Genomic DNA, 24,141 nt, shown 5'->3' with positions numbered 1-24,141 from the left:
ATTTTGCCAGTCTGTTCTGTACATCATTTACATGTTTCTGTGAGGGTCTGGTTTGTCTACCTACTTTACTAACCGAGGAAGTAAAGTATTCCATGTTTCCATGTTTCTTTTTAGCAGGTAATTTTCCATATCTATTGATTCACAATGACAGATGCTGAATCCTGGGGACAGTCAGAGAAAATCAGTCTGGGGAATTGCAGCATTGCTTTGGAGGTCTCTGAGTTGAGTCTCCAGGGCTGGCAGCTGCTGTGTTACACCAAACCAGATATTTCTGTTTGTCCCCTGTTGCAGTCTCCTGTGTCCTACTGTTCTCTGTCAAACCACAGCATCCCAAAAGAAAAATGGGAAGATCAAAATTCTCCCTGAGGAAAATATATATATATATATATAATGGATCCCTGCAACATGTTTCAAAAAAGCTGGGACAGTTTTATGTTTACCACTGTGTTACATCACCCTTCCTTCTAACAACACTCAATAAGTGGTTGGGAACTGAGGACACTAATTGTTGAAGCTTTGTATGTGGAATTCTTTCCCATTCTTGCTTGATGTATGACTTCAGTTGTTCGTCTGGGGTCTCTGTTGTCGTATTTTGTGCTTCATAATGTGCCACACATTTGCAATGGGTGACAAGTTTGTACTGCAGGCAGGCCAGTCTAGTATCCGCACTCTTTTACTACGAAGCCACGCTGTTATGACACGTGCAGAATGTGGCTTGGCATTGTCTTGCTGAAATAAGCAGGGACGTCCCTGAAAAACAAGCTGCTGACAGATGTGTAAGTTGCCCATGCCATGGGCACTAACACCCCCCCATACCATCACAGATGCTGGCTTTTGAAATTTGTGCAGGTAACAATCTGGATGGTCTGTTTCCTCTTTTGTCCGAAGGATGCAACGTCCATGATTTCCAAAAACAATTTGAAATGTGAACTCATCAGACCACAGCACACTTTTCCACTTTGTGTCTGTCCATTCCAAATGAGCTCTGGCCCAGAGAAGGTGGCGGCGTTTCTGAATGTTGTTGATGTATGGCTTTCGCTTTGCATGGCAGAGTTTTAACTTGCACTTGTGGATGTAGCGATGAACTGTGTTAACTGACAATGGTTTTCTGAAGTGTTCCTGAGCCCAAGCGGTATGATCCTTTACACAATGATGTCAGTTTTTAATGCAGTGCCACCTGAGGGATCGAAGGTCACGGGCATTCATTGTTGGTTTTCAGCCTTGCTGCTTACATGTAGAAAGTTCTCCAGATTTTCTGAATCTTCTGATTATATTATGGACTGTAGATGATGGAATCCTTAAATTCCTTGCAATTGAATGTTGAGAAACATTGTTCTTAAACTGTTGGACTATTTTTTCATGCAGTTGTTCACAAAGTGGTGATCTTCGCCCCATCTTTGCTTGTGAACGGCTGAGCCTTTTGGGGATGCTTCTTTTATATCCAATCATGACACTCACAATTAGTGTAATCAGTGTTGTGTGGGCCGCTGAAGAGGAGGTACTGCTGGCCCACCACCACAAGATGGCGCCCTGCTTGAAGTGCGGGCTTCAAGCAGGAGAGGGCGTCGGAGCGACCAGGAGTGACAGCTGTCACTCATCATCCGTACCAGCTGTCACTCATCCACCACTCAACACCATCACCATAAAGGCCAGACTGCAACTCCACCTCCCCGCCGAGAAATCAGCTACCAAGCAAGGTAACTCTCTCTGCTGTAATTATCTGTGATTAAAATATTGTTCTGTGTGCAGCCGTGTTCCTGCGGGCTCTGTCGGAGGCTGGATTGGCAGACAGTGAGAGGGCGACGTTCTTCGCCTCTCACTCCATCCAGGAAAGAGACCAACAGGAGCTGCACGGGTGACATTGTTTCTGGAGGTGGAGGTTCTCCCTCCCAGAGGAACTACTCAGGGGAAGATTACTGGGTGTGTCTACACACACCCACCATTAACTGTTTCTGTTTCTGCCAGCAGTACCTGGTCTGACAGCTGGAGACGGTGGCCACCTGGGACTCGGGACTTGGCGGCTCCGGTGTTCTTCAGATCCGCTGGCGGTGGAAGCCGTGTGGGATCCGGCTCTTCTTTGGACAGACGTCTTCTATCCTCGAGCCTGCCCACACGTCACCTTGTACATGATTGACTGTACTCCTCTATTGTTACTGTCTGTATTCCGTTGTGCAAGTCACAACATTAAATTGTTACTTTTTGGCTCATCCATTGTCCGCTCATTAATGCCCCCTGTTGTGGGTCCGTGTCACTACACCTTCCCAACAAATCAGTTCCTAAATGCTTACTGAGTGTTGTTAGAAGGAAAGATGATGTAACACAGTGGTAAACATACCACTGTCCCAGCTTTTTTGAAATGTGTTGCAGGCATCCATTTCAAAAAGAGCAAATATTTGCACAAAAACATTAAAGTTTATCAGTTTGAACATTAAATATCTTGTCTTTGTGATGTATTCAACTGAATATAGGTTGAAGAGGATTTGCAAATCATTGTACTCTGTTTTTATTTACATTTCACACAATGTCCGAACTTCATTGGAATTGGGGTTGTAAATTGTGCAACGTGTTGGAACGACGTGTGATTCCAGAATGCTTTGAGAACCCCAGACCTGAACAGTTTTTAGAAGAACTCAACCCTTTTATTTCCTGTTAATTATGTAATTTTTTAATGTTAATTTACTGTCTTAATGTATTTAGAAATTGTTTCGGTTCTTGTTATCATATACACACTAATATTATTATTATCATCAGTATTATAATTATAATTATTATTATTACTTCTATTTTGGAAGAATACAGATCCTTCTATTTTCTATAATGGAAATGTTTTCACTTTCTTGTGTCATCCATGTGTTTGTAATGTACAATTATGTACATACATTGAACTTACTAAATAAAATCAGGCACACATGCAAACTTTTAATATACAGATGATTTACCGTCCCCTGTTGGAATGGCGTGAGTCCAGAATGTAATTATCACATTGTTCAGTGTTGTTAGCTAATATCGGTATTTTCTCCAAAAATATTAGTCCTATCAACTTTCCATTTTGGGCCATTCATCCTTGACCCAAAATATATAAGCATACCAAACAGCAAATTGCAGCTCCATAGTTTGTCTGTGATCGAAGTTATACGCACACATGCACGCACATACAGCATGGGCGGTGCCAAGGGGCCGCTACAGGGTGCTAGAGCTCCCCCTGGATTTGTCATAGCACCCCCAAGAAAATAATTTCTCATTCATTATTTTAATTTAATTCCATCCCATGTTTTTAAGGCCTTGTCTACACTGAAACTGAACTTCTGCTATACAATCTTTTTTTTTGTCATTTTTAAAAAGTGTTCCATTCAACAAATATCTCCATTGTCACAGATCCAATGAAACCGTGTGAAAATGCTGTTGTACACATGCCAGGCCTGTATGTAGCGCTGTAACACTTCCACAAAAAATGGAGAAGACGTGGGGCTAACGCAGCGACGAAAGCTAATACTTTAGAAGCCGGCTTATGGATTAAATAAAGTCTTTTAATCTGACCTGTTGCCAGAATTCATCATCACAGATGAAAGTGTTTTGCACATGACACCTTGTTTTGGAAGATGACATCTGGAAATGCGTTAATTAATTCGCGTTTTTAAAGACGTCCCTCAGTGTCTGTCTGCTCTGGGTGAGTTTCTCAGACTGAGCTGGAGGACGCCAGCACTTTGTCCCACCACCAAGAAAACAAATATATTTTTCCTAAATTAGACTGTTAAATTACACTGTGAACAACATGTTACAGAGGCAGGGCAATGACATCATCCTTTCAGTTTTCCACAGTATTCTGGCATTTACTGATTTATGTGATTAGATAAATATTCCACTCATAAAAGAAAATAAACATTCATCAACAGAACTGATTGTTTTACACAAAATGAGTGTAATGTGACGTTCAGTGACATCACGTTCAACAATGCAATAATAAGGCATCTTTCATTAATAAAAATCTCAAAGTGCTACAGGGAAAAAATAAAACCAAGGATAAATAAGAGAATAAAAACATAAAATCTTAAGACAAAAACAGTCACCAGTATGTAATAAAACCAAAATAAATTAATAAAATAAATTAAAAAGACTAAGATGCAACAGATTCAAATTATTGAGACCTGTGATAGGCCTGTCTAAACAGGCATGTCTAGAGACTTTTTTTTAAAAGCTTCCAGAGTTTGTGGAGCCCTCAGATGATCAGGGAGGGAGTTCCAAATATGAGGGGCAACTAAACAGAAGGCCCTGTCTCCCATGGTGTGAAATGTGGTGTGAGGGGAGACAGAGAAGATTAGTGTTGTGATTAGTGTAACGGGAGGGTGTGTGGGGAGTGAGGAGGTCTTTGAGGTGAGCGGGGGGCATTGCCATGGATGCACTGGTGGGTGATGATAGGTGTAACCAATTAAGCTACAAAACACAATAAATCAATAACACTAACAATGCTGTTGAACTAACATTAACCACAACAACATTTAAAACCCCCCAAACCCAGAACTCCCATAGTGCATTGCAGCACAGCGTCCATTGTTCACTGTTGTTAGCTAAAATCGCTAATTTCTCCAAAAATATTAGTCCTATCAACTTTCCGTTTTCGCAGCATTCATCCTTGACCCAAAATACATAAGCATACCAAAAGGCAAACGTCAGCTCTCCCCTGTGATCAAAGCCATACACATGCACGCATGCGCGTAGGCACACACACACACATACACGCACACAGAGGCCACTTGGCTATTATAAAATAGATTCTCTGAGCAAAATAAGAGAAAAATAAACATTTCACTTGTAATGTCTTTGTTGTATCTGAAATTGGGGTTCAAATTTATGAATTTTCCTCACAGCAGGTTTCTTCTACAAATGTAAACAAATGGATTCCACCCAGTTTGAAGCGCATACAAGTTTGAAACCTAATAACACTGTAATTGAAAAAATAAAATAAACAAGCTGCACTTCATGTCCAGGAATGATCATTTAGTGGAAAAAAATTCAATCATGACAAATTATTTAGTGTCTGCTCCTTTCTCTGCCATTGACCAAGGTAGTAGGGGTGTCGGAAAAAATCGATTCACGTCTGAATCACGATTCTTATTTATTATGATTCTGAATCGATCCAAAATGTCCAAGAATCAATTTTTAAAAAGCATTTTTTAAAACATTTTTTTGCTTACTCCCTGCACGTATTGTTTGTCAGGCAGCGGCTTCCGTACTACAGCGTCCCCGCGAGGGGGGGGTCCGGCGTGCTTCAAACATTCATGAGGGGCAGCTTAGCATGGCGGACGAAGAGCTAACTCAGCCAGCACCGTCTTTGCTGAAGGCAAATGTTTGGGCGCATTTTGGATTTTATTATTTGCTGCGTTAAGAAGGAGCTTGACATGACTTATGCAGTGTGCAAAATCTGCAAAATGAAAGTCAAGTACTTTGGAAACACTTCAAATCGGCAAGCCCACATGCTACCCCATCACCCGGAGCTAAAAGAGGGTAGCAGCGGTATCTGCCGACTACTGACCAGCGCTTAGCTAAACTGCCAGCCAACTCTGAACGAGCAAAGCAGATAAGTAAATTTACATCTAGAATGACTTGATTAACCAAGCTTGAACCCTCGTGCGCATGCGTGAGTCTTTTCATGCCTGTCGGTTGCGTCATTCGCCTGTGAGCAGGCTTTGAGTGAGGTGTGGTCTACCCCTCTCGTCTATTTTTTATTGCGAATAAATGTCTGAACGATTTGGATCTTTGCTGCATCAATTTTTTTCCAGAAACTGTGAGAGACCTCCAGGTGGACACCGTTTGAAAAATTAATATGGCTTTCAGGGACGATTTTATGGGGATTAAACAGATTTCGGGGTGTTACTGCCCCTTTAAGGATGGCCCACAACTGCTGAGAGTGCAGCGCGCTCCCAGTGCCGATGGACAGGCTGACACCCCGCACAAACAACCAGATCATTTCCAACGTGAAAGCTTTGTTGATCCGGGACCTCGTCTGACTTTCACAAAAAGGCAGAAGATGTGGACATCAGCACTTTTTCCGGCACATTCCACCATTACAGGAGTTTTTTTTCATGGAAAAAGAAGCCGAGGGACGCGCCACGGAGCCGTTCATTACGCGGGACAAAACCACCTCAGTGTTAGTCTCACAGGACGGCTTAAAGGTGGATTTCAGACGGATTCCGGTTGCTTTCCAGTCGTGTGAATATCCGATTGTGATTGTGCATGAGCTGGACATGCCAGAACATGTCCTGTGAGGCTTCATCACGGCGTTTCTTTTTGCCATGCAGCTCTGCCGCGACGCGCGGAATTCCTCCGCCTTTGTTCCTCTTTCCATGACAAAAACTCCTGTAACAGTGGAATGTGCCGTTCATTTCTAAACTGGACGCTGTCTTGATCCGGTATGTCCTCTGACTAGCACAGGAATTGTGAAAAGACATGGACGTGGGCAGCAAAGATCCAAATCGTTCAGACATTTATTCGCATGCGCACGAGGGTTCAAGCTTGGCTGACGCAATCACACGTGATTCAAATCCATATGGTTTTAGAAAAAAATAATAAGGTTGGATACTTTTCTAACAGACCTCGTACATCTCCACCAAAGATGATTATGTCATTGAAACACAGAAAAATCACTGAACTCTTGACCATATCCAGGGGTATTGAAGGATAACTACACAACATTCACTTCCATAAACCTCCTCCATAAATTTGCTACTAGCTCAGCTAACATTTGCTGCAACAATACATGATGTAACACCTGATTACACTGTATTATTCACCAATAATTACTTTTATGTAAAAACTCTTTGGCAAGTGATGTAGGAAAGGTGAAATAACAAGGAAAGGTGATGTAACACAGTGGCAAACATACCACTGTCCCAGCTTTTTTGAAATGTGTTGCAGGCATCCATATATTTGCACAAAAACAACAAAAATTATCAGTTTGAACATTAAATATCTTGTCTTTGTGGTGTATTCAATTGAATATAGGTTGAAGAGGATTTGCAAATCATTGTATTCTGTTTTTATTTACATTTTACACAACGTGCCAACTTCACTGGAATTGGGGTTGTAGTAGTGGCAAAGTGTCATTTTTGTAGTTTTTGGGCTTCACAGAAGTCATTACTGAGCAAAATAATTTGCTTTTTTGCAGTAAGAGTAATCTACATCAACTCAGATAGAATGAAAACGTACATAAACTTAAATATAATTACACATTGACAGATAATGTACATAAATGTGTGTACCTGAATGTGCCTTTTGGTTCTCACCTCTGGAGTCAAAGCATTGTTGTCTGTTGTTTGGCTCGAGAGAAGCACGTGGGTGAACCCCTCCTCTTTCCTCACCATGATGTCTCTGAATCTGTAGCTACTGTCGTTCTGTCGCACGTTGTACCGCAAACGCTTGTCAAACACATAGCCTTTGTCTTCAGCCAACTTTCGTTTCACCGAGCTGTGCAGATGAATCTTGCCATTGGACAGAGGGGCACCTGACACAGAGGAGAGATGACAAAAAAGGACAATCAGTCAATCAATCCCCTGGGACTGCAGCAGATAACTGACAGAATTTCATAGATAGCAGGGCAGCACCTACACCACTTTTGAATCACAGTTTTGTCCATTCCTGTTATGACATGCTCTATTTAAAGCTATACGGCCTATCAAATTTCACAAAACTGACAAAATTTAGTTTCTACCAAAATTTTATCATAATTTGTGTCGGTAGCATGGCCCAATTACAGGGTCACCCCTTTGAGCCTGGTCTGCTTTACGTTTCTTCCTCAGAGGGAGTTTTTCCTTACCACTGTCACCTGTGTGCTTGCTCTAGGGGTTGGTAAGGTTTGACCTTACTTGTGTGAAGTGCCTTCAGGCAACTTTGTTGTGTTTTGGTGCTATATAAGTGAAAATAAATTTAAAATTTAAAATATAATGGTAGGTTTATTTTTGAAACGTGTTGCAAAATTACAGCTCTTTTTTTTATGAAGAGAACATATTTTCCTGGGGGACTTCCACAGCAAGTATAGCCTTTTCCTTCTAACACCATCGTGCAGACTAACTACAGGAGGAAGTGCATATGCACATGGCTGAGGTTTTGAGATTATTTGTGACCTGACCCACTTGCTTGATGCACGCTAATATCTGTAAGACATCTTTCCAATCACTTCAGAGGTTTTATCTGGTTTATAAAGTGTTTTTTATTTTTTATTATTTCGTTTTTATTTGTTTATTTCTTGCTAACCTTTACAAAAAATATGAACAACATATTACAGAAATAAGCTGTTTCAAAGCATTTTGCTCCTTCTTGCTTTAGTTTGTTGGAGAGAGCAGCCAGCTGATGTCACGCTGCCTTTCTTTACTCCAATTGGCAGTCACAGTGTGCTTCCCAGCATCCCTCTCGCAGACTGGAAGAAGACCCTGCGTGATCTGACATCACTAACAAATGTAGGTTATGGTGTCTGATCACTTGAATTTCTCCCCTTCAGGAGGAAAAATTCTAAATCTTTTCCAGTGCGAATTTTAAGTAATAAGGAATGTTTAAGGAATATTATAAGGAAGCGTCCAGCCCCTCTCCAGGAGTACTGATTGGAGGACCTGATTTGGCTTCGTCAAATCAGGACCTTCAGCGTGCACTGGGGCGGTTTGCAGCCGAGTGTGAAGCGTCCGGGATGAAAATCAGCACCTCTAAATCCGAGGCCATGGTTCTCGACCGGAAAAAGGTGCTTTGCCCTCTTCAGGTCAGTGGAGTGTCGTTGCCTCAAGTGGAGGAGTTTAAGTATCTCGGGGTCTTGTTCACGAGTGAGGGACGGATGGAGTGTGAGATCGATGGACGGATCGGTGCAGCGTCTGCAGTGATGCGGTCGCTGTATCGGACCGTCGTGGTGAGGAGAGAGCTGAGTAGGGGGGCGGAGCTCTCGATTTGCCGATCGATCTACGTTCCGATCCTCACCTACTGTCATGAGATTTGGCTCATGACCGAAAGAACAAGATCGCGAGTACAAGCGGCCAAGATGAGTTTCCTCCGCAGGGTGGCTGGGCGCTCCCTTAGAGATAGGGTGAGGAGCTCGGTCACTCGGGAAGAGCTCGGAGTCGAGCCGCTGCTCCTCCACATCGAAAGGAGTCAGTTGAGGTGGCTCGGGCATCTTTTCCGGATGCCCCCTGGACGCCTCGCTGGAGAGGTGTTCCGGGCACGTCCCACTGGAAGGAGGCCCCGGGGAAGACCCAGGACACGCTGGAGGTACTACATCTCTCGACTGGCTTGGGAAGGCCTTGGGGTTCCGCCGAGGAGCTAGGGGAGGGGTGTGTGGATCGGGAGGTCTGGGCGGCTTTGCTTGAGCTGCTGCCCCCGCGACCCGACTCCGGATAAAGCAGAAGAAAATGGATGGATGGATGGATGGATATTATAAGGAATAAAATTATAGTGGTGCCAAAGAAAGCTCTTTTTATGACTTAAATTTTAGGACTGGACAACTCGACAGATGTAAGTCTTTCGCAATACCCGATGGCCATATTTTGGCCTCAGGTAAAAATACAACAGGGTCATAAATCACTGTACTTGGTCATTTTAGTTGTGAAAATTACTCAGTTGTTTGATGGTTAATGCAAACAATTTGCATGGCATTATCTCAATCAAATGTTTCATGTTCATCAGAAAGGCTTCCATAGGCGTTACACAAATCATGGTATTATGACAATTACCACTGCCAAGGAGGTCATGCTTTTGCCCGTATATGTTGGTTTAATTGCTGACAGGTTTATGAACTGACTTTTGCCACATGCAGCATGAAGGCAGCGTTTATCCTCATTATAAACAAACTATTAACGTCAGTAAGAATGACTACCATGAAGCAGCTGACTGTGATATTCCACAGAGGACAGCCAGGGAGGACCTATGAGGCCTGGTGCTGGGAGACAAATGCATATGGGACACAGACCATCATGGGGACAACATGAGCTGAGCTACTGTGGTGTTCCAGGTTAATCAACCTGTTTCTCTGCAAGCAGGGATTTCTCACAACAAGAGGGGCAATTTAGGCAAACTCACCAATTATTCAACATTCACAGAGGGACAGACACTAAGGTTATAAACATGGAAGCAAGGTCATAGTCTAATAAGTCCCAGAGCTGCTGAAAGTTCAAGATATAAAAATTGGGAATCCATTCAAGATAGAGTGAAAGAACTAATGGAAGTGGTTAAGGGATAGTACAATGACAAGCCTAAAGCCAACACCATATGCATCCAGCTATAATGCCATGTAGCATATTTATATCCACCTTATTGTGAGCTCCCATGAGGCCTTGCGTGAATTATGGGTGAGACTTCCGGTATGAACCGGAACTGGCATTTGTTTACATATGCAAATCCACTTTCTACGAGACATAAACAGCAGCTGGCACAGCTCAAATGAGACAACATTACAATCCCGCTGTCTACAAATACAGAGAAGCGGAGGAACGACCTGAAGAAGTGGCCTAAGACAGCATTTTTAGCCCCTTTCTTAGCTCTTGCTCCGTACGGGAGGCAATGAACAATCTGAAAAGCTCTGAGGCGTATCAGGACCTGCACAGTAATAAGGTCGGTGCTGTTCTGCTAAAAGAGGTCTTGGGACACAACTTATTTACCTTAAGGCAGACGTAGAGGCCAGTAGAAGCCTAAAGTCCCTCATGGGTTTGAGTTTCAGCATCAGGTGAAATATAGAAAGCAGGTCCTCATGCAGCGCAGGTCAGGGCAGATCTCCAGGTGGGTAACTTTAGTTAATTATAATGTATGAACTAATGTGACAGAATACATGTGAGCCTTCATGAAAATAAATTCTAAGCCATATTTTTACATTAGACATTATATTTAACAAAGTCTTTACAGACATACTTATGAAACACCTCCAGAATTTCTACTGTTCACATCTGCTTCCAACATTAGTGGATGAATTTGTTGCAAAGACGGTTCTGCTCTGCCCCAAATATCTGAAGCTCTTAAAAATACAGGCATCACTTATCAGGTGTAATGTGTGTTACAGACAACAAAAGAACCCTATGTGAAGGAAAACTTTCAGTTTATTTTTTATTGTTACAAGGAAAACAGTGTTTTCAATACATTTTCAATATATGTTCCAAATAATGATAATAAAAAACCTAAACAAAAAACATTATCTGTTATGTACATGCCTCTGCATTGTTCCACCATAAGTGTCAGAAATCATCATGACTACTCCAGAGGGAGAAACAGCCATTAAATACTTAACTGTGTTATTTGCATAATAGTGTCTGTATGGCTCACATCTTGAATCCAGTTTTTTGCTTTTTGTAAAACTGTCTGTGCAGTCAATTACACAGGTTGTGTTAGCAATGTGCTCTTTAAAAAGCTTCTGGCAATGTTGCTTTGATTGTTTCATGAGGCGATCCTTCATGTGTTCACACATAATGTCTACCCACAGTCCCATTGTCCCGCTGACCTGAGCTTGTGAAAGGGTAGTTGTAAAACAGCTAACTGATCATCTGCAGAGGAATGGTCTATTTGAAGAGTTTCAGTCAGGTTTCAGAATTCATCCTAGTACAGAAACAGCATTAGTGAAGGTTACAAATGATCTTCTTATGGCCTCGGACAGTGGACTCATCTCTGTGCTTGTCCTGTTAGACCTCAGTGCTGCTTTTGATACTGTTGACCATTAAATTTTATTAACAGAGATTAGAGCATGCCATAGGTATTAAAGGCACTGCGCTGCGGTGGTTTGAATCATATTTATCTAATAGATTACAATTTGTTCATGTAAATGGGGACTCTTCTTCACAGACTAGGGTTAATTATGGCATTCCACAAGGTTCTGTGCTAGGACCAATTTTATTCACTTTATACATGCTTCCTTTAGGCAGTATTATTAGAAAGCATTGCTTCAATTTTCATTGTTACGCAGATGATACCCAGCTTTATCTATCCATGAAGCCAGAGGACACACACCAATTAGTTAAACTGCAGAAATGTCTTACAGAATGTCTTACAGACATAAAGACATGGATGACCTCTAATTTCCTGCTTTTAAATTCAGATAAAACTGAAGTTATTGTACTTGGCCCCACAAATCTTAGAAACATGGTGTCTAACCAGATCCTTACTCTGAATGGCATTGCCCTGACCTCCAGTAATACTGTGAGAAATCTTGGAGTCATTTTTGGTCAGGATATGTCCTTCAATGTGCATATTAAGCAAATATGTAGGACTGCTTTTTTGCATTTGCGCAATATCTCTAAAATTAGAAAGGTCTTGTCTCAGAGTGATGCTGAAAAACTAATTCATGCATTTATTTCCTCTAGGCTGGACTATTGTAATTCATTATTATCAGGTTGTCCTAAAAGTTCCCTGAAAAGCCTTCAGTTAATTCAAAATGCTGCAGCTAGAGTACTGACGGGGACTAGAAGGAGAGAGCATATTTCACCCATATTGGCCTCTCTTCATTGGCTTCCTGTTAATTCTAGAACAGAATTTAAAATTCTTCTTCTTACTTATAAGGTTTGGAATAATCAGGTCCCATCTTATCTTAGGGACCTCATAGTACCATATCACCCCAATAGAGTGCTTCGCTCTCAGACTGCAGGCTTACTTGTAGTTCGTAGGGTTTTTAAGAGTAGAATGGGAGGCAGAGCCTTCAGCTTTCAGGCTCCTCTCCTGTGGAACCAGCTCCCAATTCGGATCAGGGAGACAGACACCCTCTGTACTTTTAAGATTAAGCTTAAATCTTTCCTTTTTGCTAAAGCTTATACTTAGGGCTGGATCAGGTGACCCTGAACCATCCCTTAGTTATGCTGCTATAGACTTAGACTGCTGGGGTGTTTCCCATGATGCACCCAGTGTTTCTTTTTATTCACCTCTTTTTGCTCTGTATGCACCACTCCGCTTTTAATCATTGGTGATTGATCTCTGCTCTCTTCCACAGCATGTCTTTTTCCTGATTCTCTCCCCTCAGCCCCAACCAGTCCCAGCAGAAGACTGCCCCTCCCTGAGCCTGGTTCTGCTGCAGGATTCTTCCTGTTAAAAGGGAGTTTTTCCTTCCCACTGTCGCCAAGTGCTTGCTCACAGGGGGTCGTTTTGACCGTTGGGGTTTTTCTGTAATTATTGTATGGCTTTTGCCTTACAATATAAAGCGCCTTGGGGCAACTGTTTGTTGTGATTTGGCGCTATATAAATAAAATTGATTTGATTTGTTTTGTGATATTTTAAGTCGGTGTGCCAAATCAGCAAGACAAAGTTTTGTCTTAGTTTTGTCTTTGCTTTGTCTCAGTAGAATTTGGGCCACAACCGGCACTGACGGTGAGGTGTCTGAAATTCTGTAAGTGGAATTCCTGCATACCGACGGGAGTCTGCATCACTCTCTGATGCAGTCAGCTACAGGGTGTGGCGGTCCTCGTGGTGGTGGGTGCATTTCACATGTGATGGTGGGCCCTTTTGAACAAGTGTGACCCTCCACCGTTGGGCATCACATGATGACTTTGTTACTGCAAACAAGCTCCTTAACCTGATCCATCTCATCTGGTTCATCTGAGGGCAGCGATAAAGGACATTATGATCAAGAAGTGATGCATTAGGGTTTTCATGACAACACTTTATTTACACCATTAACCTTCCATCAACCCCACGACTTCCCACCGGTAACAGCATCACCTCTGTGCTACAGAAACCAAAAGAAAACCTGGTACATAATAACAGCTACAATATTAAATTCAGATTATGATTAAAATACTGCATTGTCGAACATTTTATGTCTGTTCTGAAATTATGGCATTTTAAGGTTCATAGTGACCAGCAGTCCAAATGCACTTTACATTTTAGCTGTTCAGAAAAGGGTAATACATGTTATTGCTAATGCCTAATACTACAGTGATTTGTCCTCCAGACAAATTAAATCATACCTGTTCTGGTGACACTGCTGTCAATCATCTTTATCTTCACCGGTGGTCTGTTATATCCCAAACGCAAAGTAAGACATTCCTCTGTGGGCTTTTTGTCAACAACATGAAAAGAGCACACATATAATGTTTAGGTGGTCTTTTCAGGTTGAGTTTTGTCAGCCACATCCTTCTGGGTTCCTCATCCCTCGGTCGGCGGTGGAAACTCTCTTAGTCCGGCTGCCTGTTAAAAACATCACTGATGTAGCCGCAGATTTAACTTCGACTGGTTGTTAGTATAAAGCAAACAGCGCAACATGTTCCTGAGCGGCGCAAGGATGTTTTAAAATGCTACCGGAGCTGGTCATCGTCTTGAAAAGAAAACAAACTTAAAAATAAACAGGGGAAACAAAATCCGCTAGAAAACAATGGCTTACTGCTACTTCCGGTGTCTAACAGGAAGTTGCACCCATAATCGTTTCTACAGCAGCACCCTCAGGAATAAGGTGGATATAAATGGGATCCACTTATGAAATGACAGTCAGGTCCAGAAGTGTCCCAATGCACATGCCTCTCATTTAAATAAACGGCTGTCCTGTTTATCAGTGTATACATATAAATTCAAAATGGCCACAAAGACAACTGCAGCTATGAAAATATTACAAAATTTCCAGTGTCCCATGGGCAATGCCTTTTATTTTGATATCTTGTCTTTTTCAAGATATAAGCAACTACTTCAATGTCTTGAGTCAACGATCAAAGTCAAAACAAAGGGAAATATTGACATTCTCAAAGTTTTTTGTGCCCATTGCAGCCTGGGAGTAGTCTTACCCAGCTTTTTTCTCAAAATTGTACATCTCAATGTCCCAAATCAAGGTCAATTTGAAGGTTAAGTTCAAAATGAAATTTGAGGTGCAAAAGTATAAACTACCCCAATCTACAGCGGGTGAAATAGGTATTAAACACTTCACCATGTTTCTCAGAAAATTTATTTCTAAAGGTTCTACTGACATGAAATTTTCACCAGATGTCGGTAACAACCCAAGTAATCCATAAATGCAAAGAAACCAAAACATGTAAGTGCAGAAAGTACGTGTAATAAAATGGAATGACAGTGAAAAATACTGTTAACTGTGGTACCTTATAGTATGGTGTGTATTATGGCATCCAGTGAGTTCAATTTTGGTCTCATCTAACCAGACTATATTCTCTCAGTATCTCACAGGTTTGTCTAAATGTTGTGTAGCAAACTTTAAAGGAGTGTCAACATGTTGTTTCTTCAGGAATGGAGTCTTGCGTGGTGAGTGTGCACACAGGCCATGGCGGTTGAGTGCATTATTTATTGTTTTCATTGGAACAATTGTACCTGCTAAATCCAGGTTTTCTGAAGTTGTCCTTGGCTCTTGGTCTTGGCTCTTCTGATAATTCTTTTCACTCCTCTGTCAGAAATCTTGAGAGGAGCGCTTGGTCGCGGCTGGTTTATGGTGAAATAATGTTCTTTCCACTCTCAGATTATGGCCCCAAATGTGCTCACTGGAACATTCAGAAAATTCCCAGGTCACCCCTCAGTCCTGAGTTGCCAATTTAATATGTTGTTCCTATGACAGAGCAATAGTGAAATGCCAAATATTCGGTCCAAATCTTGAAATGTTTTGCAGCTACAGCCCAATCAATATTTTTAAAATTTTCCACATTTTAAGAAAACAGTGATTTCTTCCAAATGTAGACATTAATAACTAGCCTGTCATTAGCTTTCCAGCTTTGAAACTACACATCCTTTTGGGGTGCCGAAAATGGCCTATTTTCATGTTTTCAAAATATTAGCAAATTTTCCACAACTCGACATTTTGCTCCAAACAGACTGATATATGATTTCACTTCATAGATATGCTCTAACACATCATAAATCATGCTAAAAATAATTTTAAGACCATCGCTGGTATCTTTGAGGGATTTTTGAGCAAGCAGATATACGGACGACATGTAAAATTTTGGAATTTCTACCATTTTCAGGACCTTGCGGAAGGCAGATACACACCAGATACAGTAAATCTGACTTCATATTCCAACTCTACACCAAAAAGTAGGCTAGGATGTGTAGTTTCAAAGCTGGGAAGCTAATGACAGGCTAGTTATTAATGTCTACATTTGGTAGAAATCACTGTTTTCTTAAAATGTGGAAAATCCAACAAATATTGATTGGGCTGTAGCTGCAAAACCTTTCAAGATTTTGACCCAATATGTGGCATTTCACCATTACTTTGACAGAGGAACAACATGTCAAACATATCAAATTGGCAACTCAGGGCTGAGGGCTGACCTGGGAGCCCCTGGGTGACTTGAGATGGAATGACCCTTCTATAACCAATGCCATCAGTATGTACTGCAATAAGGTTGTGAAGAGCTTGAAAAAGCTCTTTGCTTTTATCCATCATGAGATGTTTTTTTGTGTGACACCTTGATAATGAGACACCTTTTTATAGGTCATCAGGTGGGACTGAACTAGCTGATATTAATTTACACTGACAAGTGGCAGGCCTGTTTTGTAATTACTGACACTGTGTGACACTGAGCTAAACAGCCTTTAATGCTCCATACTATTTTTTAACTTTTAATTAAATACTTATTGGTGCCATACACAAAACCAAACCATAAATGGTGTTTTTCTCAAAGGTGGAACATGTAATATTGATGAACACGGCGTGTGCGCACACATGCACACACAGTGTTACGCAGCATCTCTGCAACACACAGAGGCAAACAGAGCAATTTTTAACATTATTTTATTTTTTCTTTGTGGATCATCAAACTGAACGGATCACCAGAACAAGCAAAAGTCATGGCAATAAGGAACATCGAGGAGCTGGACAAATATGAACAATAGTGTTTCTTAAAGTGAGGATCTGGACAAATATGACCAATAAGGTATGAGGACACAAACACATCACAACACCATGACACAGACCAGAGGAACCTATTCATCTACTACCTATTCATCTACATCTGGAGACAAGAAGGATATAACTCAAAGGATTGCTGATCATGGAAAAGTAGAACTGAGAACATTTAAATACACAGACCACAATGTACTGGACTTGGAGCACGATATAGACCCGGACAATAATTTCTTCTCAAATATCAATGACAGTTGTTGCTATTATACAGATGAACAGTTTAATCGGATCATTAAAACGGATAACAAATTATCAATAATCCATTTCAACAGCAGAAGTCTATATGCAAACTTTAACAACATTAAAGAATATTTAAGTCAGTTTAAAAAAATATTTAACATAATTGCTATATCAGAAACATGGATCAATGAAGATAAAGGAATGGATTTTGAACTGGATGGATATGAATTTAATTGTGTAAACAGAAAAAATAAGAGTGGAGGAGGAGTGGCTGTGTATGTGGATAAGAACATGGATTATAAAATAGTAGACAATATGACAACTGTGATTGATAACTTATTAGAATGTATAACTATTGAAATATGTGAAGAAAAAAGCAAAAATGTATTAGTCAGCTGTATATATAGAGCACCAGGATCTAGTATTGAAACATTCACTGACTGTATGGGAAAAATGTTCTCAAAAACTAATCAAAAAACTGTGTTCATTTGTGGTGACTTAAATATTGATCTGCTCAATCCAAATAAGCATAAAATAACAGATGAATTTATCAGTATAATGTACAGTATGAGTTTATATCCAAAAATCACCAGGCCAAGCAGAATTACATCCCATAGTGCTACCTTAATTGATAATATATTCAGCAATGATATTGAGAATAACACTGTGAGTGGATTATTAATCAATGACATTAGTGATCATCTACCAGTTTTCATCGTTTATAATAGAAACCATCGGCGGAATCAGCCAGAGGAGAAAATAAAATACAGGCGAGTGCGGACAGAGGAAAACATGAACACACTAAAGAAGGATTTACAGGAGCAAAGTATGGCCTTGCCTTGCAATGTGGAGCGCCTTGGGGCAACTGTTTGTTGTGATTTGGCGCTATATAAGAAACAAGTTGATTGATTGATTGATTGATTCATTCATTCATCATGGAATAATTTCCTCGCGTTCAGACAACATGGCCTGTTGCCTATAGTAAATGAGCCGTTAACGAGGAGCAGTGAGTCAACTTCTTTCCCAAATTATGGAAGTGAGTAGAGATTCCGAACGTAGCGCCACAGAGATTCCGCAAATGGATTACACCTGTAGTGGACCGAACCGGTCTCCTATCGGCCTGAACACCCACACCAAGGGCTGAAACTCACCAACCTGATGGACGACATCTGCCACTGAAACCATGATCTGAGTTCTGAAGTAGGAACAGTGCAAAGTGTGGTGTCACAGAGGTTTTTGTTTTTTTTTACAGCCATACGAGGAATTAAAGGCTTTTCAGATGTTGTTTTCCAAACTCAGGAGGCTTTGTGTCAATTATTTTTCTTTTTATTTACTGTGTGTGTGAATTCACTCCGCATGATGGACTGCAGATTTCAGCCAATCAATGGACAGCATTGTCAAACGTATTTCGACTTATGAGTAAATTACATGAAAGTGTCTAAAAATCCATAAATTAGCCGCATAATTGTATAAGCGGCAGTGTTCAAAATGTATGAAAAAAGTAGCGACTTATAGACCAGAAATTTCAAAGCATGTGCGTTGAGAGGTTGACATTACGCTGCTGTAAAGGAGTATCAGGTCACGGAGTATCTGAGATGTTTTATGATTACAAGTACGAGTAAATGAATATGGGATCGGACCAATACCCAATACTGGTATTGGGATCGGTACATCCCTAGTCAAAACTACTGCACAGATTTTGATGAGGCTATGGAAGACTCCATTAAATTTTAGAGGTGATCTGGATCTGGATTCAGGATCAAGTTTCACTTTATATAGTCTTTGAAGGATTACATCAAAACTACTTCATGGATCATCACCAAATTTTCACCATTGTTAAATATTAGGCCAATGAAACCACCATTAAATTTTGGAGGTGATCAGGATCTGGATTCTGGATCAAGATTTCACTTATACGCTTTGAAGGATTACGTCAAAACTGGTCAACGGATTCTCACCAAATCTGCACCAAAGATAGATATTAGGGCATGGAAGACTCCGCTGAATTTTGGAGGTGATCCAGATCCAGATCTGGATTCTGGATCAAAATTCCTTTTATATAGGCTTTGAAGGATTATGTCAACACTACTTCATGGATTCTCACCATGATCTTTGGGAGGTGATGGTCTAGATTCAAGATTCAAAGCTTTTATTGTCATATGCACAGTAAAGAAACATGTCTCCCTGTGCAATGAAATTCTTACTTTGCTGCCCACACTGGATGCCCAAATATATATAGATAACTAAGTATAAAATATCTAAATATAAGTGGGGGGAAAAAATGAAAAAATATAAAGTAAGCATGCTGGTAAGAACAAGAGAATATAACAAGCAATGTAATAAAAATGTAATAATGTAATAAAAAGAATATACACTGTAAGAAGGGAAATATAAAATATGCTTGTGTAATGGCCTACATGATATGTACATGATAGTGCACCAGTGTGCAACATTCACTGTTTTGTGCAACATTCAGCAGTTTCGTGCAATTTAGTGCAAATGAGCCAATAGATTCAAGTTAACAGGTATTGTAGTGCAATAGAATAAAGTGTCCGTAATATAGTAAAGTGTCCAATAGAAGATAAAGTGACCAGTGATGGGGGGCTCTGTCCTTAAGGGGGGGGGGGGGGGGTGTTCAGCTGTTTAACAGTCTAATGGCTGTGGGAAAGAAGGAGTTCTTGAACCTGGTGGTTCTGCATCTCACAGTCCTGAACCTGCAGCCTGAGGGGAGAAGTGTGAATAGTCCATGTTGTGGGTGAGTGGGGTCTCTGATGATGGAGACAGCTCTCCTGTGGACTCTGCAGTGGTAGATGCTCTGCAGAGAGGGTTGTGGGGTCCTGGTCACTCTCTGCAGGCATTTGTGGTCCCACACATTAGAGCTGCCATTCCACACAGTGATGCAGGTGGTCAGGACTGACTCAATGATGCAGCTGTAGAAGTTGCTGAGGATCTTGGGTGCCATCCCAAATTTCCTCAGCCTCCTCTGGAAATACAGCCGCTGCTGAGCCTTCTTCACCACCTGTGTGGTGTTGAATGTCCAGGTGTGGTCATCGCTGATGTGGACCCCCCAGGTACTTGAAGTTCTTCACCCTCTCCACCTCAAGACCTCGGATGAACAGCAGCTGGTGAGGCCTCCTCTCCTTCCTCATGTCCACTATCATCTCCTTGGTCTTGTCTGTGTTGAGGGTGAGGTTGTTGTCGCCACACCACATCACCAGACTGTCCACCTCCCTCCTGTAGGCCGCTTCATCTCCGCCAGTGATGCGTCCTATCACGGCGGTGTCGTCGGCAAACTTGACGATGATGTTGTTGGGGTGGGAAGCGACACAGTCGTGAGTGAACAGGGTGTAGAGGATGGGGCTCAGGACACAGCCCTGTGGGGTCCCCATGTTGGTAGTGATGGTGGCTGACGTCCTTCTCCCGATCCTGACAGACTGTGGCCTGCCAGTCAGGAAGTTGAGAAGCCAGTCACAGAGGGAGGGGTGGAGTCCGAGGGCTAACAGTTTGTGGGTGAGTTTGTGGGGGACGACTGTGTTGAAGGGGGAGCTGTAGTCGATAAAGCGTATCCTAATGTAAGAGTCTTTATTTTCCAGATGAGAGAGGGAGATGTAAAGGGCAGCGTTGATGGCGCCTGACGTAGACCGGTTGTGCCTGTAGGCATACTGCAGTGTATCGGTGGTGTCACTGAGCCAAAAAGGTCCTGAGCCAATAAGACTGCTAAAAAGATAGCTAACTTTAGAAACCACTTAAGATTTAACCTGAGATGCAAACAAAACAATGTTATTCCCAAATGCATGAAGCAAAAGGCACTAGAAGCAGGTCACACAGTAGAAAAGATCCAGCACAGTTACCTTAGGAGGATTTTGGGTCTTAGAATTAGAAGGCTTCATTTTAAAATATTAGACCTCCAAAATAATCTTGATAGTCTGCACAAAATGTTAGAAAGTTTAGTGGAGGAAGAGGCCCATAATAAGATCACAAAGTTCATAGTTAAAATTCAAATGGCTGAGCATTTAAAAAGTAAGGAGCGGCAAATCAGGAAGTTTCACAACCTTTTAGTGCAGAAAAGGCGTACTTTCAGTGGGAGTATTTTTAAAGATACACCCAGACAAATTAGTGACAACAGGGAAAATTGGGTAAAGAATCTCTCCAACAGGGTTCTTACACAGACAGAAAAGGATGTGCTCGCTAAAGGACTAAATTTCTCAGTGACCCCTAAACATATACCGACAGTAGATTACATCACTGCAGTAGAGTCAGCCATTAAACATAACAGTTTGTCAGAGTCAGAAGCTGAGGACCTCCGACTAAGAGTCACAGCAGTGCTGAACAGTGCTAAGCCTCCTCCGTCCAACATCACAGGAGAAGAACGGAAAGCTTTGTCAGCACTGCAAAAGGACCAAAGCATCCTTATCCTGCCAGCGGATAAAGGCAGATGCACGGTGGTCCTGAACACATCTGACTACGAGGCTAAGATCAACAACTTGCTCAGTGACTCCAATACATACGAACGTCTGAAGAGAGACCCCATGAGCAGCTATAAGAAGAAAATCATTAGCTACCTCCAAAACCTGGAGAAAGAGGGACTCATCGACAGGCAGACATACTACAGACTGTACCCTGGGGACGCCACTCCGTGCATCTATGGACTGCCCAAAATCCACAAACAGGACCTACCACTCAGGCCTATTGTATGTAGCACAGATTCCATCACGTACCATGTGGCCAAGCACCTCAAGTGGATTTTGGCTCCTCTAGTGGGTAACTCAGAACACCATGTGGAGAACACACAAGATTTTGTGAACACGATCAAGGACCTGCAGCTGGAGGCAGATGAAACAGTCATGTCTTTTGATGTGACTTCGTTGTTCACTTGCATCCCCACCGCTGAGGCCATCTCAGCGGTGAGGCAGAGACTGCTGGAGGATGTGTCTCTACTTGAAAGGACCAAACACACCAGACCACATCTGCCAGCTCTTGGAGATCTGTCTTAACACCACGTATTTCCTGTTTAGGGGGTATTACTACAGGCAGATTCATGGCTGTGCGATGGGGTCTCCGGTATCCCCCATTGTGGCCAATCTGTACATGGAGCGAGTGGAGAAGACAGCCTTGATGTCTTTCACGGGCATCTCTCCCAGTCACTGATTCAGATATGTTGATGACACATGGGTTAAAATCAAGCAACAGGAAGTTGAGGACTTTACAGAACACATCAACTCGGTGGATGCCAATATCAAGTTCACACGTGAGAATGCCAGAAAAAAACATTTAGCCTTCTTGGACTGTGATGTTATGATTGGACAGAACAGGCAGCTCCAGACAGGGGTTTACAGAAAACCAACTCACACTAACCAATATCTGCTCTTTGGCTCAAACCACCCCCTTGAACACAAGCTCGGGGTGATCAGGACGCTTCAACACAGAGCCCTACAGGTGCCCACAACTGCAGAGGGAAGGGCTAAAGAACAACAACTTGTCTGGAAAGCCCTCACAGTATGTGGGTACCCACGATGGTCCCTGGACAAAGTGCAAGTGCAGAAGTCCCAGAGAACAAACAGACCAGATAGACAGGAGACGGCGACAAGAAGAAGAGGAGTGTCTCTCCCTTATTTAGCAGGAGTAGGGGAAAAACTACAGAGGATCTTCAGACAGCACAAAATCCCAGTTTACTTTAAACCGGTTAACACCTTGAGACAGAAATTAGTTCACCCTAAGGACAGGATCCCTAGTTACAAACAAAGCAATGTAGTGTATTCTATCAGATGTCAGGAAAACTGTAACGAACACTACATAGGTGAGACTAAGCAACCTTTACACAAAAGGCTATACCAGCACTGCAGAGAGGGTGCCAGTGGACCTCAGTCTGCAGTTCATCTCCACCTTAAGACACTAACCACACGTTTGAGGACAAGGAAGTTAAAATATTAGCCAGAGAGAAGAAATGGTTTGAGAGAGGGGTCAAGGAGGCATTCTTTGTGAAACGTTTGAAACCCAGCCTTAACCGGGGAGGGTGTCTGAGACACGCTTTATCCCCTGTTTACAATGGGGTACTCAGGTCAAAGCAGTTTCAGTCTTTTGTTCATGGTAATGAGTCATTCACGTCATCAGCAGAGTCGTCAAGGGAGCCATCAGGAGAGAGACAGCTGCCCTGTCATTAGGAGGGTGCTAACTAGAGCACAATAGGTGCTAATTAGAGCTATTGTTTAGTCACCAGCCTATAGCAGTCTGCCTCTCGGTAGGAGGGGTCTGGTTAGGTTTAAAACTCCAGCTTTTGTGACTTCTTGATTATTCTTCTCTACAAGAGGCAAGATAGAAGTCAGACCTCCAGAGCAAGAATTTTAGCTGAGGAAGCTTCTGCGATTTGAAGCGAAACGGCCTCACGTCAAGCAACCCAGTCCAGTCGAAGATTCAAGCTTCTCTACTAAGGTCCTGCTGTGAAGACCTGTGTTGGTTACATACATACACCAGAACCACATGAGACACACATACGGGACCCACACGACAGATACACACGAGACTCCAGACTCGATCCACGAAACTGACACCCACTCAGATATACACCAGACTGGCATGGACCAGGGGTGCGCACACACAGACACACACACATGGGACTCACACCAGACATGGACACAAAGCAGGAAGGCAGACACGATCACACATACACATGACAGACACAGCCCAGGGGTGCATACACAACACATGAAAGACATGTGAATCACAGAAATTCTCATGGGGGCATGGCAACAGGCAAACTCATCCAGACATGTACACATCCAAAACACAAGAGGCACTAACAGGGGCAGCGGAGCGCGCGCAGACAACACCTTTCAGATCAGCAGCCATTATGGTCTTGACTTGACCAAAGTGGTCTGAAAAGGGAACAAGTGAGGGTGCAATATGATTTCCCTGTAATCAGTATGCATGACTACAGACACTGTTCCCACATAAAGTACCATGGGAAATCAGGGTGTGGGAATCACTTAGATCTTCATAACTGGCATCTGACATGCTATGTCTTGCAAAAACTGTTTCTGAAGCATATTGCTTGTGTGAGTAGTTTCTCTGTTATGACTTTGATTTTGCATTGGTAAGAGAGTGCCAATACTGTGTAAGATCTGGCA

The 24,141-nt window shown here is 42.1% G+C and overlaps 1 protein-coding gene across 1 annotated transcript in view; it reads right to left on the bottom strand.

Annotated features, from left to right (window-relative positions):
- The window catches only part of LOC117526855 (chromodomain Y-like protein 2), a 162,223-nt gene that overhangs the window by 55,738 nt on the left and 82,344 nt on the right, over positions 1-24,141 (bottom strand). The window contains exon 3 of the mRNA XM_034188934.1: positions 7,281-7,498. Coding sequence (XP_034044825.1) covers positions 7,281-7,498 — 218 coding nt within the window. The remainder of the gene's footprint in view (positions 1-7,280; positions 7,499-24,141) is intronic.

This window comes from Thalassophryne amazonica, chromosome 2 (assembly GCF_902500255.1).
Source record: "Thalassophryne amazonica chromosome 2, fThaAma1.1, whole genome shotgun sequence".
Lineage (NCBI taxonomy): Eukaryota > Metazoa > Chordata > Actinopteri > Batrachoidiformes > Batrachoididae > Thalassophryne > Thalassophryne amazonica.
The sequence above is the reverse complement of the archived record's forward strand: the minus strand, read 5'-3'. Positions and strand labels throughout refer to the sequence as shown.